Source organism: Suillus subaureus (assembly GCF_016647635.1).
Source record: "Suillus subaureus strain MN1 chromosome Unknown BJ212scaffold_21, whole genome shotgun sequence".
Taxonomy (NCBI): Eukaryota; Fungi; Basidiomycota; class Agaricomycetes; order Boletales; family Suillaceae; genus Suillus; species Suillus subaureus.
The window spans coordinates 1-14,173 of NW_024538577.1; the positions used below are offsets into that span (position 1 = coordinate 1).

The 14,173-nt window shown below is 46.7% G+C and overlaps 6 protein-coding genes across 6 annotated transcripts; 3 read left to right on the forward strand and 3 right to left on the reverse strand.

Moving 5' to 3' along the window:
* Window positions 1-722: 722 nt before the first annotated feature.
* On the reverse strand, window positions 723-1,862 carry BJ212DRAFT_1481970 (uncharacterized protein; the record flags this gene model as incomplete). The annotated part of the gene is made up of 1 exon (XM_041340344.1): window positions 723-1,862. One exon carries the CDS (start codon window positions 1,860-1,862, stop codon window positions 723-725), a length of 1,140 nt encoding a protein of 379 aa, XP_041191687.1.
* A 554-nt stretch (window positions 1,863-2,416) lies between these two features.
* BJ212DRAFT_1481971 (organic solute transporter Ostalpha-domain-containing protein) lies at window positions 2,417-4,470 on the reverse strand (the record flags this gene model as incomplete). Its single annotated transcript, XM_041340345.1, has 17 exons — window positions 2,417-2,646; window positions 2,696-2,706; window positions 2,760-2,860; window positions 2,920-2,984; window positions 3,037-3,067; window positions 3,126-3,252; window positions 3,300-3,414; window positions 3,463-3,496; window positions 3,544-3,567; window positions 3,625-3,654; window positions 3,709-3,802; window positions 3,866-3,888; window positions 3,938-3,945; window positions 4,005-4,102; window positions 4,159-4,191; window positions 4,245-4,285; window positions 4,345-4,470. The coding sequence occupies 17 exons, from the start codon at window positions 4,468-4,470 to the stop codon at window positions 2,417-2,419; spliced, it is 1,191 nt and encodes a 396-aa protein (XP_041191688.1).
* Window positions 4,471-5,360: 890 nt separating this feature from the next.
* BJ212DRAFT_1362245 (caspase domain-containing protein) lies at window positions 5,361-7,643 on the reverse strand. Its single transcript, XM_041335941.1, has 15 exons — window positions 7,069-7,643; window positions 6,936-7,017; window positions 6,739-6,885; window positions 6,618-6,680; window positions 6,519-6,565; window positions 6,450-6,467; window positions 6,366-6,398; window positions 6,299-6,310; window positions 6,222-6,246; window positions 6,154-6,167; window positions 6,027-6,104; window positions 5,889-5,969; window positions 5,812-5,830; window positions 5,658-5,761; window positions 5,361-5,603 (listed from the first exon to the last, which is right to left on the reverse strand). The coding sequence occupies exons 1-15, from the start codon at window positions 7,588-7,590 to the stop codon at window positions 5,577-5,579; spliced, it is 1,272 nt and encodes a 423-aa protein (XP_041191689.1). The 5' UTR covers window positions 7,591-7,643; the 3' UTR covers window positions 5,361-5,576.
* Window positions 7,644-8,734: 1,091 nt separating this feature from the next.
* BJ212DRAFT_1362250 (uncharacterized protein) lies at window positions 8,735-9,481 on the forward strand. Its single transcript, XM_041335942.1, has 2 exons — window positions 8,735-9,233; window positions 9,286-9,481. Exons 1-2 carry the CDS (start codon window positions 9,039-9,041, stop codon window positions 9,421-9,423), a joined length of 333 nt encoding a protein of 110 aa, XP_041191690.1. The 5' UTR covers window positions 8,735-9,038; the 3' UTR covers window positions 9,424-9,481.
* A 568-nt stretch (window positions 9,482-10,049) lies between these two features.
* On the forward strand, window positions 10,050-11,503 carry BJ212DRAFT_1274132 (glycosyltransferase family 69 protein; the record flags this gene model as incomplete). The annotated part of the gene is made up of 5 exons (XM_041331140.1): window positions 10,050-10,284; window positions 10,333-10,765; window positions 10,817-10,870; window positions 10,926-11,294; window positions 11,344-11,503. 5 exons carry the CDS (start codon window positions 10,050-10,052, stop codon window positions 11,501-11,503), a joined length of 1,251 nt encoding a protein of 416 aa, XP_041191691.1.
* A 389-nt stretch (window positions 11,504-11,892) lies between these two features.
* On the forward strand, window positions 11,893-14,138 carry BJ212DRAFT_358979 (caspase domain-containing protein). Its single transcript, XM_041343001.1, has 15 exons — window positions 11,893-12,497; window positions 12,553-12,634; window positions 12,683-12,823; window positions 12,882-12,944; window positions 12,992-13,038; window positions 13,092-13,109; window positions 13,185-13,217; window positions 13,269-13,280; window positions 13,331-13,355; window positions 13,405-13,418; window positions 13,468-13,545; window positions 13,598-13,681; window positions 13,730-13,748; window positions 13,805-13,917; window positions 13,967-14,138. The coding sequence occupies exons 1-15, from the start codon at window positions 12,195-12,197 to the stop codon at window positions 13,991-13,993; spliced, it is 1,059 nt and encodes a 352-aa protein (XP_041191692.1). The 5' UTR covers window positions 11,893-12,194; the 3' UTR covers window positions 13,994-14,138.
* The last annotated feature ends 35 nt before the right edge of the window (window positions 14,139-14,173 follow it).

Consider the following 14,173-nt stretch of genomic DNA (forward strand, 5'->3'; position numbering starts at 1 on the left):
GCGGCCGTCCTGGAAGGCCGCAAGCTGGTGTTTCCTCCCCTGGAGCATGGGGGGAACCAAAATCTGAGGGGCCATGGGGAAGATGGACGGCCCCCCCACAGGCGGCCATCCTGGAAGGCCGCGAGCCGGGGGTTTCCTCGTGGGAGCGTGGGAACTGAAACCCTGGTGGGAAGGGGGGGCCGTGGGAAAAATGGACTGCCCTCCATTGGCGGCCGTCCTGGAAGGCCACGAAGCCGTATTTTCTCCAAGGGGGGGACCTGCGGGCGGCCGTCCAGGAAGGCCGCGAGGGACCGTGGGGAGACGAAAAAAAAAACCCTGAAGGGGGAAGGCCGTTCCCACGCCTGAAGCGACCCTGGAGGTCCCTCATAACCCTCTGGCCTAATTATATTGCCTTGCAATTTATCATTATTTCATAGATTTTATTAAAACATCTGCAGATTGCCTTTTAAGGTAACGGGTGCAAGTAAAAGTTTGTGATTATGTAATATACATATAAATGGAAGTTTTGAGATACTTTATGTGAAATTTTGTTTGCCTATCATGGAGATCTGATCATTTTAGTTTTGCAAATAGTTAACAATTTGAGTGGCTTACTGGGATAAGGGTTGCTTAGTAATCAAGGAAGTGAAGCATGATATGTCAAGCCAAGAGGGTCCTGATCATTGTCCCTAAGTTGGATTTGGAATCCTGGCCCTCCTAACATGCATTTTCATGCACCAAAGTTAGAACATACAAATGCAGGATCCGGAGAATAGTCCTGCTGATAGGGTCTGCTGACATCTCTCCCTCTGCATCTCAGCCTGAAGTGCACCATATCGTGAGAGGGTGTTGTGGTGATGCAGCTGTCCTTTGTTGTACCCCCCTGCTCCAAAGGAGGCCTCCAATGCATCTAATCTCCAAAGCCCTACCACAGGAACATCTGATGAGTGTGGTGTGAATGAGATCCCGACATCGACCATTAATTCTCCGTGCTTCCTGTCCATCATGTAATGCCAATCCAGGTCAGGTAGATTTCGAAGCAGGGCTTCTTCAGGTCCTTGAAATCGCCCCCTCTGGCCATCCTTGGTAATGAGCTTGATTCCCTTGCCCTCGAGCACGAAGAAGCATGACCCGAACATGCTTAGCTCCATCCGTCCATCCTTGATTCGATCATGCATTCTCGCCTGCACCTCCATAAAGTCATCGTTTGACAATGGAATTATCTTTGGAGTCCCCCTTCCGCCCATCGCTCCAGATCCCCCCTTATTCTTGTATCTGGCCTCATGGAGCGATTGTTTCATGTACGCCTGCCAGGTAATGTCGGCACAATCACCAATGGATGGCAACAACACTCTGTCCCAGAAGATGTCTTCGACCTCGGTTGGTATTATGGTCACTTTCTTGCCGCTAATGGAATCGTCGTGTTTGAGGCGGGGGAAGAAAATATACACATTGAGGGTGGAAGCTGCAGATGAGATGCGCCCGATGCATAGATGGGGGACAGAATCCATTTTCACTTGTAGAGACAGCCATTCAGCCCTGCCTCCTGGTTCGTGTGCATCCTCTTCTGACTGTGGAATGAGGAGATCCAGATAGGTGTGATTGTGCTTCGAGATGCCTGGCTTGGAATGAAATGGAGGCGTCATGTAGATACCAATGGTTCCACGCAATCTCAATGTCTTCGTCGTCCAGATAATGCTATCGATATCCACTGAGATTGATATGTCTTCTTCGTCAAATTTAATGGCATCCAGCTCAAGATCCACATATATTGGCCTCTCATCGCCATCTGAATCACTTGTGCACCCACGCACAAACAAGTCATGTCCATATCTGCATTCTTCCTGCAGCGGAGGATCATACTGCTCGGCTGATGTGATCATATCTGAAGCGGATAATATGACGACATCACTGATTGCTAATGTTCTGAGCCAGGGAGCATGGGCTGCCCTAGGGTGGCACACCATCAGGTGCGCACCTATCATTAGGCTAGGTGCGCGGAAGTCACCTCCATGTGAAGATCTGATTGATAGCCGTGCTTGACCTACGGACAGATTCATTCGCACACAGACAACTATACACTGCACTTTCCAGAGTGTGATGTCACCAAGGCATTCAAGCACTTTTTGGAATAGAGGATGAGAAGGAAAAGACAATGGCAAACGTAGTATACAGGCATCTATTACTGTAATTGACAATAGAACTGACTGTAATCCCGCATCATATTAGTCAGTTCCAAACCTCTCATGAAGGCACAATCCAACATATTAACAGTCAATAGCACAGATGTACATGGGCGTAGATGCTCATAATAGCGAGAAGGGCAAGAAAGTGAAGTGAGAGTCCTTCAGTAGATATAGGTAATGGAGATGTACTTGTAGATATACAACACATAGCATCACGACATGCGGCCCCAGTCCACTTCATTTGGCCCTATTCATGACAACATGGGACTGGTGGCAGCAGCGTTGTGAGTGTCACTAAAGGGGTATGGGGCTAGCCTTATTGATTCCTTGGTTGGTAACTCATCGTCACCTGCCATTGACCTACCGCCAACCCCAAATGCCTGTGCAAAATCGATCTTCCTACTTGGGTGTATTGACGAGGTGCCACAGGCACGGTTAAAGAAGAATTTGAATGATCCCCCTAACTCTGAGATAAAATCCCCTGGTGGTGTATTAGGCAATAATTTAGGAAAATATCATAAAGCGCTTACAGTAGTTGACGCTATGAAGATATCAGCAATTAAAATGTCCATTAGGCATGGAACATAGACGCACCTGTCCCATAATGGACGCCATATGCTTGTTTTCTTGTCCTCTGCCACTTTATACTCATTTACTGTATAAGCCCACATCATCAATACTGAAAAGAAAACCATCTGTCGTATTGCAAATCAACACGAGGTTCCTACATTGTATCCCCGAGGTGAGAGCTTACCTCAATACAAATGGCCAGCGCATTTAAACCATCTACAATATTGTCCACAGTCCAAAATTCGGTGGCTTTGACGCTCATGTCAGCATCAAGTAAGTCGTGATTCTGAAAAGAACAAACGTTTGATAACACGGTTTTCTAGCACGCTGAACTGCAAATCATTCGGGGGTAAAAGTCGTGTAATAGCTAGATAGGCGGGAAGAACTCACAACACATGACTGATAAAAGGTGAACATCATGATGAGCTTGATGGAGAGAAATTTAGCCCGTGGCCGTCGTCCAAGCAGTTCCTCCTTGGTCAAATCGAGAAATAACGAAAGACCATAGGATGCCACACTATTCATGATATGTTAAGGATTACAGTTCGATCACGATGAATATACCTGACGCTGGCAAAATTCAAGGTTTCGAGATAGATGTTGGCGAAATATAAGCTGAAGAGTGTAGACTCGCAAAGCAAATTGTGCACTTGACAGATGATACCAGCGATAGACACAGCTGCTGGAATGTGAGATGTCTATCCGTATGCGAACTAGTTCGACTCACCTGGCCGGATGATGACGTATTGTAAAACGGACCACTATACTAAAAGTGGGCATTTGCCAAAACACCCAGCAGGCGGCTTACCTTGAGGGTATACATAAAGTAAGGCTGAAGAAGTGCATGAGAAAAATACTTCTATCACTAAAGCGTCACCAACAAACATACCTTTGTTGGTCGGTATCTCCAACAGCAAAACTATAGGCAAAATGAAATGTTGCAGCTGTGGCCAATGTCAAGTGGAATACGCACAGGATTTGGTAAATCCCTTTTTTCCTTTCGTTCTATTGCCTTTGTGACATCGCGACCTGTGCACGTGGCTGCCACGAATTCAACCAGAAGGAGTCTAGCATAGGAACAAACGGGTAGTAAGTAAGGCGTCTATACAATCAAAAGAAAAACCACAGACAGGAATGCGCTCAAGGTGATGGCCTAAGCAGGTGTTGATGAGTCAAAGGAGGTATGCATAGCAATTTATTACCTCATATACTAAGATAATGGAGGCGCCGTCAAGTAAGCATGCGATAGTACTTGCCACGACAACTGACCGACTTCAATGAGCACATAATATGAGTAGGTCCGGAAAAATCTGTAGGAAGAGAATGAAATAATAGCATATACTGGTGGCATGTACAAGATTCGTAGACTGAGAGTATGACAGGACATGAAAAACCGCACTTTAGGAAGAAGTGATGCACGCACATTTGACGCTGTTCGCTGGGTTTGGTATAATTTCTAATGTGAAAAACTGTAATTGATTGGTACTTATAAGATTAATGGTGCCGTACCGGCAATGCCGCAAGACTGAAGTCATCGAAATAAGAACTGTCTGCATGGGGTCAATGGTAAATGATTGGGACGGATATGAACTGGTAAGGATGGACATACCAGCACAGTACATCCTCCCGCGATTGCCCATCCTATTCGATGTTCGTCCCAGTTTAAATTCCCAGCGCCCCAGAAACTGGATTGGTCTACGTCTACAGTGTTGTCGGACGGGCAACTGGACTCCATGACAAGTTGTGGTGGTAACGCTTATGTCGGTATGTGTTGTTCCCTGAGTGGATCCAACTGGGAGGAAGCAATTGAAACGTCCGTTGGAGAGTGATAGTAGTGAGAGTGGTAGTGCGAGTACTTAGCTGTTGCTGCATGTTTAGGTGGGCCCCTCAAAGCTAACATGAGGTCAATGCATGCATCACCAAAACTGCCCAAGTGTCACAACGGGTAACATTACCTTATTAAGAATGTTTTATACGATCGAGTGTTATGGCCCATGTATGTGTGCGTCATTTCCTGTGACACAGCGGTGCCTTCCAATATTTGTCTATGGTATGCATTCTGTCCTGCGGCAAGGTCACCTGTTCGGGGCGACTGAGCGTCAACCAGCATTATTATGAGAAAAACGCACTGTGTGTAAGACCCTGAGTACCACTGACAGTCAGGCTGGCCTGATGACCTCCGCTTAGCGCTAAAGCTTCAATGGAGTCACTGCCTGTGTACAGCCTGTCAGGGCACATACCGGCGCTATGAACAAGATGACATCTGACCAGTCAGGAAAACTTGGAAATAGTGCCGCGTGATACGTATGTAGAGTTAATGTTAACTTTGCTAATCATATCTATTAAAGGCAGCGCTAGCGGGAGTATGACAGTTAGTAGTTGTACCTGTCAGCGCACAGCAGTGATCTAAACCTACATCCACGGTGATACTATGCTTTGGTGCATCCCTGTCAGTTCACGCCGGGCCACTACTTACATTCCGAGTCGTCCTCGAGATCATGGTGTGCTTTGAAAACATTGCTCACCTCAAGTGCCGAAAAGCAGATTGCTTATAGTTAACATTGATATTTAAACAAGTAAAGCGCGGGGGTAACTTGACTCTTGGGTAATCATTAGAATCACTGTGGACACGAGTGGGTGAAAATATATTGATGCGGAGCATGAGAAAGGCTAATTCGAAAGTACCTCGGTGCGTTTTCACCGCCCGGAACTAGACATACATGTCTCGTCAACGAGAAACAACATAAATACTAGTCTCATACATAGAACACTAAGTCGATTAATATGATACAAAAAATATGAGCACCGCAGCATAATAATAAAATACTCAAAATCGTCACGCTAGAGGATGAAACGTAGACTAGTATCCTGAGAAAAGCAGTGTTAATCTGAATCCACCACACTACGACTACAAGTGCTTACAATGGGATGCGAGCTCGACAGTTGCGGTTTCTGTTGATAATGCTGCTTCAAAATTTCCCTAACAGACTTGAGCAGTTCTTGGTAACTTTGTACTGGATTCCTTGCTGTGCGCTAAGTCAGTCTTATGCAAGAAGAAACAGAACGCTCGACCAACATAAAGACTTAACAAAGGCCTGTCCATGTATGTCAGTTGCAAACAGGTGGAGAGATTTGAATGAATATATTTCTCACGTAGCTCATAGCCCCAACAGCCATACCACCCTGTGTTGTATCGGCACTGGTTTGATCATCACGACAGCCAGAGAATGATATCTAGATAGAAGGCAAGCGGCAGAAGCACACAGTACATAACGCCAAGCAGTCACTTACCACGTCGGCATTTGTGGCTTTCTCTACTTGAGCCCGTTGAGTTATATGGGTTCCCTTGAGGCGTCCATTCGAATGATACTGCAAGATGATCAGTCCTAGTACTGACTGAAGCAAGGATCGTGCTTACGATGTATGGCAAGTCTGGCAGTCGTGGGCTTTCAGTCAACCTTTATCATTACGGAACGAGGTACTTACCTAGTGCTGTTCCTGAGTGACAAGACTAGAGAAATCTATCAGATTTGTCTGATGGGCGCGATGTGAAATGACCTTACGTCAAAGATAGCCTGGATGGATGGGGTTCTGTAAGCTCCGAACAGGAAGCTGAATGTCAAGACTTACAGTCAAACGACAGCCTGCTGGCAATGATTTGACCTGTGGAATTTCTCAGATCAGTGTGCTTCTCCTATCGTGCGATAAGCGTACCATTATGCGGTGCATTTCCTGCATTGAAGTCATGAGAGCATAAACAGGTTGAAAATAAAAAGTCCTCACGTCATCAACAATGAATCCGGCCTTCTTGTAGTCGACAGGGTATATAACTGCGAGTGTCGATATCTAACGATGTTCTAAAGAGAAAGGAATATCCCTTACCTTCATCAAGTCCATCAACTTCATCCCCATCCTTGTCTGGGACCTGTCCCCCGTGGCCCGAGTCTAGATGACAATGAGGATATTCGGAAATTATACCCCCAGGTTCGAAAAAATAACGTACAGTGGAAAAACAGTGCATCATGAGGATGGGCGTCCTTCACAAGCCAACGCATCGCATCCAGAATGTTTTTCTTTGTTGGCATTTGCCTCGAATTTTCGGTGTCATCAACCAACATTACAATATCGCCGTTTTTGTAGCCCCAATTGGCTAGGGCAAGGTATAAGTAACGATGCCGCAACAGTCAACCAACAACACACATGTTAAAAACCGTTTCACATTGTGCGCATCATTGATACAGCCCCGAAGCTCGCGTCGTTGACCTTGATAGTTGATTCCGATCTCAAAAAGGACTCAACTTGAATTTTCAATTAATATTATATCTTCACTCACGCAAAGTGCTTTCTTCCGCCCGGTGCACTTCGAATATTGGAAATGAACATGACCGTTATGATGCACGACCTGTTGGTGAACATGTGGCTGCACCTGCTGCTGAGGATGAGCGGTAGGCCTATGCGCGCTATTTGCTGAGTTTACGCGCGATCGTTGACCATTACCTGAGGGACCCGAGTGAGGCGTTGGCGGACGTAGATGTTGTGAAGAACGTGAGCGGTGCAAATTTTGCGAACTGCTTGCGTGCCGAAGTGAATGGGACGAAGGCTGGATGGGTGGCGCGAAACGGAGCTGCTGTGAGGTGGTGCGACGAACAGTCTTAGGTATGGCAGAAGTCGAATGAGAATGTTGGTGATGTCCGTGTCTGTGAGAATGAACTTGAGTGTGAGCATGTGCATCAGTATGATTATTTCTGGATGACGGTTGGACATTGAATGACGTTGAAACAATTTGCGGGACAGGCATGGGTGGAGGACGCGGTGAACGACGAGACATCAGAGGGTGAGGTGGTGGTAGAGACATATAGGGAGACGGGGGTGGTCGTGTTGCATGGGGGATCGGCGGGGGATGTGCGCGCCCCCGAGAAGGGAAGCTTTCCTGGGTAAGCGAAGGGGGGTTCTCATGTGAAAAAATGCTGTAAGGGATCAATGAAGTAATGAAAGCGGCAAATTGAATAAATACCATACGGATATGATATCTAATTCGAAGCTTACCGGGGACTGTGGGGAAATGCGTTGTGAACCCGTCAATACATTCATTGCAGAAAAACCGGGAAAAAATCACTTTGGTGACGCTGATCGCGGAGCGTTGGGCAGACCAAGGGGTTCAAACGGCCGGGGGAACGGATCATGGGATCGATGCAGGTCTCTGTGATAGCCATTTTTATCAGTGACGACCTGCTGCATCATACAGACCGCCGCGTACCTCGCTGGTGGGATTCCAGGACTATACGATTATACTTAGCTATTGAGGACAACAGAGATCAAGGGTATTATAACTCACGATGGCATTGGAAAGCTGGGATTCGGAGAACGCCGCCGATCTTGGTGGGCGTCGTTGCCGCGTAGATCCCACATCATCGTGTTAACTTGGGTATACGACTTAAAGCGCGGGAACAGCAGGAATGCGGGACAGCCTGGCATGGTGGAGATCACAGTGAGCACATTCTAGCACAAGGCTTATATAGTTCTATTGAATGCTTGAGTGACTTACGGTGAGGAGGAAACCCAAGAAGACCTGGAGAGGGAGGTTTGACTGGGAAAGCGATGAAAAAAGAGCATCTCAGCGAGAATAGCGGCTTTATTTGACTGGACTGGGACAGCTGCTGTCAGACTCAGGCTAGACTCGCCGAGGAAATCTGTTTTTGGAAATCATCCTGACCAACGCGCAAGTACTACTCCGCGGCCGTGGGACCCGCGCTACCCTCACGACGAGACCCATAGTACTGCAGCGCTACCGGTCACTGAATTAAACCCAGCACGCAGCACCGCTAAGTAATGTAAGGACTGACGCGGCAGTCTTTATTTGAATTTTGAAGAGATACAGAGCATTTTCGTTCAACGGTGACCTATGATACGGCGATGAGTCACATGTTATGAGATGAAACATCAAACTACACAGAATCCTCGTAAAGTGTGCACTGATGAGTACGCAAGCCCGAATGTTGTCACGACCTGCAGATATGTTATAGCTGGGGCCTGCAATATACAATCACTTATTCCTGCTACTCGTCAGACCGTGGGAATCATTGGAAAATGCACTCCAGAAACTGGTTTCGCGCGGACTCGGACTTGGACTTGTGTCTTCCACTCTTCTGCGATCCAATAATATTTGTCGAGTGGAGGTCCTATGCGGGGTTCTAACAGTCTATGAGTGTCTCGACCCTGCTTATTTGCATGGGTGTCATGTCGAACTCGGACATGATCACATAACTCGTATCTGTCAATCATTGATGCGTCTTCTACTTGTCAATGCTGCGGGCTTTTTTGCTGATATTCCTGCCGTTGTTCGCGTCGACGATTTGTGCTCTCATTCCTAGACGGGGAGACCGTATCTCTGTCAATTGCTGTTGCCGGAGCCTGTCCGTAATTGGCTCGTCTGTGTCACGGGTCTCGCTCTGCGGAAATGGATATAGCCTGGCCATGATTGGGTCTTCCAGCCTGGAGGTACATCTTCCTTGCAAAGCCCAGCTCTTAATGTCTCATGGACTTCTGGTAGACACCACCTTGGATGTACGAGTGTAGTATCCTTAAAAGCTATACTGAGGATTGTACCAACCGTTTCTGTACCTATTTGTGTAGCAGAGTAGCCCTGTCCGCAAGTGTTCTATTTTTTGGGGCTTTGACCCGTCGGTAAAGTTTTGGCTGTGCAACGCGTATGATGTATCCTTGATGTGTTACATGATATATAGATGGGTTGAGAAATAAATAGAGTCTGCCTTCTTTCGGGATATAAGAACCACACAACCTTCTAGCTGAATTATATGATGAGCCACAGCCCTACTAACTTCGCCTTTCCCCTTCCCTTCGCCCCCGTTTACCTCGGTTTAGTGAGCGCTGGCTTCATTTCCCGCTTTACGCATGTCCATAACGCTTAAGGCCGTTCTCCATGTCATTTGTCGTATCTTTCTCGCAATTATCCGCTTTCCTGGCCTTGTCTCCCTCTGTATTTTCGTCACCCTTTACAACGAGACTGAGCAACGGTTTTCCGACAAGTTTTTTGCAGAAAACTACACATGGACACCTGCCTTTCCTTCAAGCTGGAGGGCCATACTCTTCCTCATCCTCGTAGTGCCCGTTTTCGCACTCGTCGAAATACTCCGTCTTTTAGCTTCTCGATTCCTACTTCCCCTGCTTATCGATCGGTGGAATAAGGCTTTTGGAAACCGGGACCCTTCTGTGGAAGGGTATGTTATGTTCCGTCGAGGCAGTCCTATTGGTGGACGTGAACTTTTTGACACTACCGAGGAAGAAAATGCGCTCATGGAAAATGTGGAAGAAGGTGCTAGTGTGCGCCCATTATCTAGACCAAGTTCTCCTACTCCGCGTCTGGTGCCCTATCTCAGACTGTGGAGGATACAACTTTTCGCGTATATCGTCCTGTTTTGTGTGAGCACATGGGTCGGAGTCCACTACGAACAGCCTGGAGATGTACGGTACAGGGATTCCATTCAGGAGGCTGTTGCACATCCTCGAAAACAAGGGTACGGAAAGCAAGGTAAGCTCCTCTGATTTCATATCTCGAACGCAGCTTATCCCGTTTCAGAGAAAATTTTCATTGCTGCGATGTTCCACGATAACGAAAATGTTATTCCGTACTGGCACGACACTCTCATCAAAGTCATTCACTATCTCGGTCCGGACAATGTGTTCGTCTCTGTCGTTGAGAGTCATAGTGGCGATAGTTCCCCTCAGCTCCTTGAAGCACTGGATGCAGACCTTGCGCTTTTGGGTGTGTCACGACGCATACTCACAGGAGATGAAGCAGTACAAAAGCCCGACGATATGGGCGGAAACAACCGCATTGAATTCCTGTCGGCTACGCGTAATCGCGCAATGGAGCCTCTGCTAGTAGGAGGGTATGATAGGGTGGTGTTCTCGAATGACATATTTATCGAGCCCGAGAGCTTTGTCGAGCTGTTAGAAACGAACAATGGGGACTACGACATGGCATGTGGCTTAGACATGGGTCATTTTGGGTAGGCACATCCAGCTGCTATGGCATACCTGTCATTCTAATCGTGGTAAAGCGCATATGATATGTGGGTTCTTCGAGATCGACAGGCAAAGCTAGCCAGTGCAATGTGAGTTGCGAATTCTATTTTCACATATATCTAATTCAGTCCGTTCGGTACCTAGCTGGCCATATTTCTTCGATGAAGCTGACTATCAAGCAATGCGGGTCGAATCTCCTGTGCCCGTATTCACCTGCTGGAATGGTATCGTTGTCTTCACTGCAGATCCTCTTCTCCCGATAGCCTTGCGCTCTAACCGCACGCTTTCCAATGATCCTCTACCATACGAATTGCCAGCAACCCACCCAGCAGCACACAATGCCTCGATGCAGGGTCCGAGTCCTGCCCTGACACCCCCAATACAGTTCCGCGCGTCTGCGCCAGGGGAATGTTTTTCATCAGAAAGTTTCTTGCTCCCATACGATATGAGGCGACAGTTCAATCTGCAGCACATATATGTTAACCCAAGGGTGATCAACGGTTACGACTGGAGGTTTGTCGCATGCTACATTATCAGAATATTGGCTCATGTATCATGTTAGGTTTTATTTCTACTTCAAATGGTTTATGCGCCACCCCGTGCTCCGATGGTGGATCGAAAAAGTGTACAATGGTGCATGGATGGCAAGAAGCGTGCTTGTCGTGGGCGATGCAGACAAGGTTTTCTGGTGGGACGGTGGAGACTGTCATCCATGGTGGTAGGTCGACTTGGTCATGAGATCTTGGGATTTTGGGGTAACAGGTCATGGGACGATATGGTTATTACCTGCCTATTGGCATTTACGACTAATACTTATTCGATGATAGAGTCACTCAGATTCTATGATTATTTATACCTGTTTGCCCTTTGAATTCATCAGTACCGACTAAATTCCAACTTGGATCATCATATCTTCGAGACTAAATCTATATCTACGGTCGATGCTACGTGTTTGAAAGCCAGCTTGGGTATGCAAATTCTACTCTGAACAATCTTCCATGAGTTCTCTGTACGTACTATATCTTGCGATGTTTTTCCTAACTACCGTTCACAGAGGTTATTATTTGGTTGTTATGCCACTATGCTACATTGTCAAAGGTTTAATATTCGACAAACGTCCGTTTCAAGTCCCTAGCTATGGAGACTACCATCATGCATGATCCCCGCATCATGGCGACAATCATTCTATCCATACACCTTGTACTTGTCATTGTTTGCAATGACAAGCTCTTCCCCCGCATTGCAGTCGACCAACTCGCACGAATACAATGCCTCGTCTGTTTAGCAATTTTGACGTGAGAGCAAACATGTAGACCGCTCGCCTCAAGCTATAAAGCTCGCAGTGAAGGCCGTTACCGACCCTGCATTGTCCATTTGCTCTTTTGATTTACTCTAATTCCTTCCCAGCACGCCATGTTACCTAAAGTCATCGAAATTGATGATAATTCTTTCCCTGCTGCGTTTGACCTCCTTCGTCAGGATTACCACACATGTAGACGTCGATGGACGTACGCTTCGTGGGAGCTGTCGAGGACCCCAAAGACAAATATCCTGGAAGAAATCACAGTCCAAGGCCACCACCACCTTGCCGAGTTCTCGAGATGCCCTCGCTCTTCTGCAGCACCGTATCAGAACCGACACATGTCGGAAGCTTCTTATATTCCGATGTACACACAACCCAGTCCACCATCCCCCGGAAGAAAGCGGGCATTGTTGGTAAGTGCTACATAATGAGTTGCAAACCAACGATATTTCTGAAACCGTGCATAAGATTGGAATTAATTACAAAGGTCAACGCTATGAACTTAGAGGGTGCAATAACGACATTCATAATCTCTTACCATGCCTTATTAGTACGTGCAGTTTTTGGCAATTCGGTGGCGACAATGACCCCTTTTCAGATCAGTGGGGATACGATCCTACGGACATTGTACAATTAATTGATGACGGCTGTGGCCCCCTACCAACTAAGCACAATATTTTACTTGAAATGCGCCGCCTGGCATATTATGCAAGACCAGGTAACTCCATGTTCTTTTATTGTACGTATTCCCTTTAATGACACTGTTGGTCTTGTGAATCACGCGGTGTCTTACACAGTTTCGGGGCATGGGGGCCAAGTCCGCGACCTGGATGGCGATGAAGTTGATGGTTATGATGAATGTAGGACTCAGGTCTGATTAGAAAGATTACTGTTGACGTGCACAAAGTCATATGTCCAGTCGACTATCAACAGTCGGGTGTGATTAACGACGATGTCAGGCGTTTGCCTTTTTGATCAAAGGATAAGGCTGATTGGTAGCTCTTCAGGAAATACACGAAATCATGGTCAGTATCGTGATGCGAAGCATGGTATTTCACATGGTATTTCAAATACTCGCTGATAGAACGCTCGTATGATAGGTAAAGCCACTGGCAGCTGGGTCACGGTTGACGGTACGAAGTGTGATCGATGACGCACCATCACCAAATAACTTGGCTTTACAGGCGCTCTTTGATGTAAGCGTGTTCCTTGATACCGTAACTTTCAAGTATCGAATGAACCCCAGTCATGCCATTCCGGCACGGTGCTTGGTGAGCCCCAAATCAACTTGATCGCTGACAAATACTGAATGATTGTTAGATTTGCCTTACCTTGTGAGAGAAACAGTCTCTTCTTTGTGACTTTGTCTGATCGTCACAACAGTATGATTCCAGACAGTGCAAGTTCGTCGATGGCGTTACGCCAAATGCTCGCGTCCGGAAGCACTCCCAGGCACAAGTTGTGAGAATGAATATTTGCGAGTTGGTTGTGTTTCTCAATCAACATCAAATAGTTTTGTTTCTCGGGTTGTGGGGATTCCGAAGAGAGTGAAAGTGTCGTAATGCCTGGTCAACCTATTGGCGGACTTATGACCTTTGTGGGTAAACCTACTGTGACTTCAGTTCCTTCTAATCTTCCCTTGAAGGCTTTCATACATGTTTTCTGTCCGTGTCAGACTCTTATTGCTAGCTCAACTGGCTAATATTTGGACTTTGTTCAGCTTGCACGCAGGCTCTAGCCTTCCAAACCGTATTTGAACAAATACGCGCGTTCGTTCGTGTAACCTTACCAGACGCCAGACAAGAACCTCAGTTTTCCTGCTCAGATCCTCTCGTTTGTTGATATGTTCTTATCCAGACTATAGCCACTGATATTGCACCAGGATACAACACTGCCTTTCTATATCTGAACGCTTGGAAATGGAATTGGGTCGTAATCACTCCTTATATGTTAACATGATCGTGCATATTTGATCTTGGTGACATCGTTCCGATATAAGCCGCTCGCAAGTATGAATTGATTGGGTCCAGATGCTCAGCACGGTTCTCATATCGATCAGTAAAGAACCCAGAGTTGGGCTATCCGAAGC

Bases quoted from the DNA above. Each gene is read 5' to 3' on its own strand.
- BJ212DRAFT_1362250 (XM_041335942.1), top strand. From the start codon at position 9,039: ATGCTGCGGGCTTTTTTGCTGATATTCCTGCCGTTGTTCGCGTCGACG. The intron at 9,234-9,285 runs GTACATCTTCCT...GACTTCTGGTAG, and splicing joins TTGGGTCTTCCAGCCTGGAG to ACACCACCTTGGATGTACGA.
- BJ212DRAFT_358979 (XM_041343001.1), top strand. From the start codon at position 12,195: ATGTTACCTAAAGTCATCGAAATTGATGATAATTCTTTCCCTGCTGCG. The intron at 12,498-12,552 runs GTAAGTGCTACA...ACCGTGCATAAG, and splicing joins GAAGAAAGCGGGCATTGTTG to ATTGGAATTAATTACAAAGG. The intron at 12,824-12,881 runs GTACGTATTCCC...TGTCTTACACAG, and splicing joins TAACTCCATGTTCTTTTATT to TTTCGGGGCATGGGGGCCAA.
- BJ212DRAFT_1362245 (XM_041335941.1), bottom strand. From the start codon at position 7,590: ATGTCTCTACCACCACCTCACCCTCTGATGTCTCGTCGTTCACCGCGT. The intron at 6,886-6,935 runs GTGTGTTGTTGG...ACCTTGCCCTAG, and splicing joins TGTGAAACGGTTTTTAACAT to CCAATTGGGGCTACAAAAAC. The intron at 6,566-6,617 runs GTAAGGGATATT...CGACACTCGCAG, and splicing joins AGTTGATGGACTTGATGAAG to TTATATACCCTGTCGACTAC.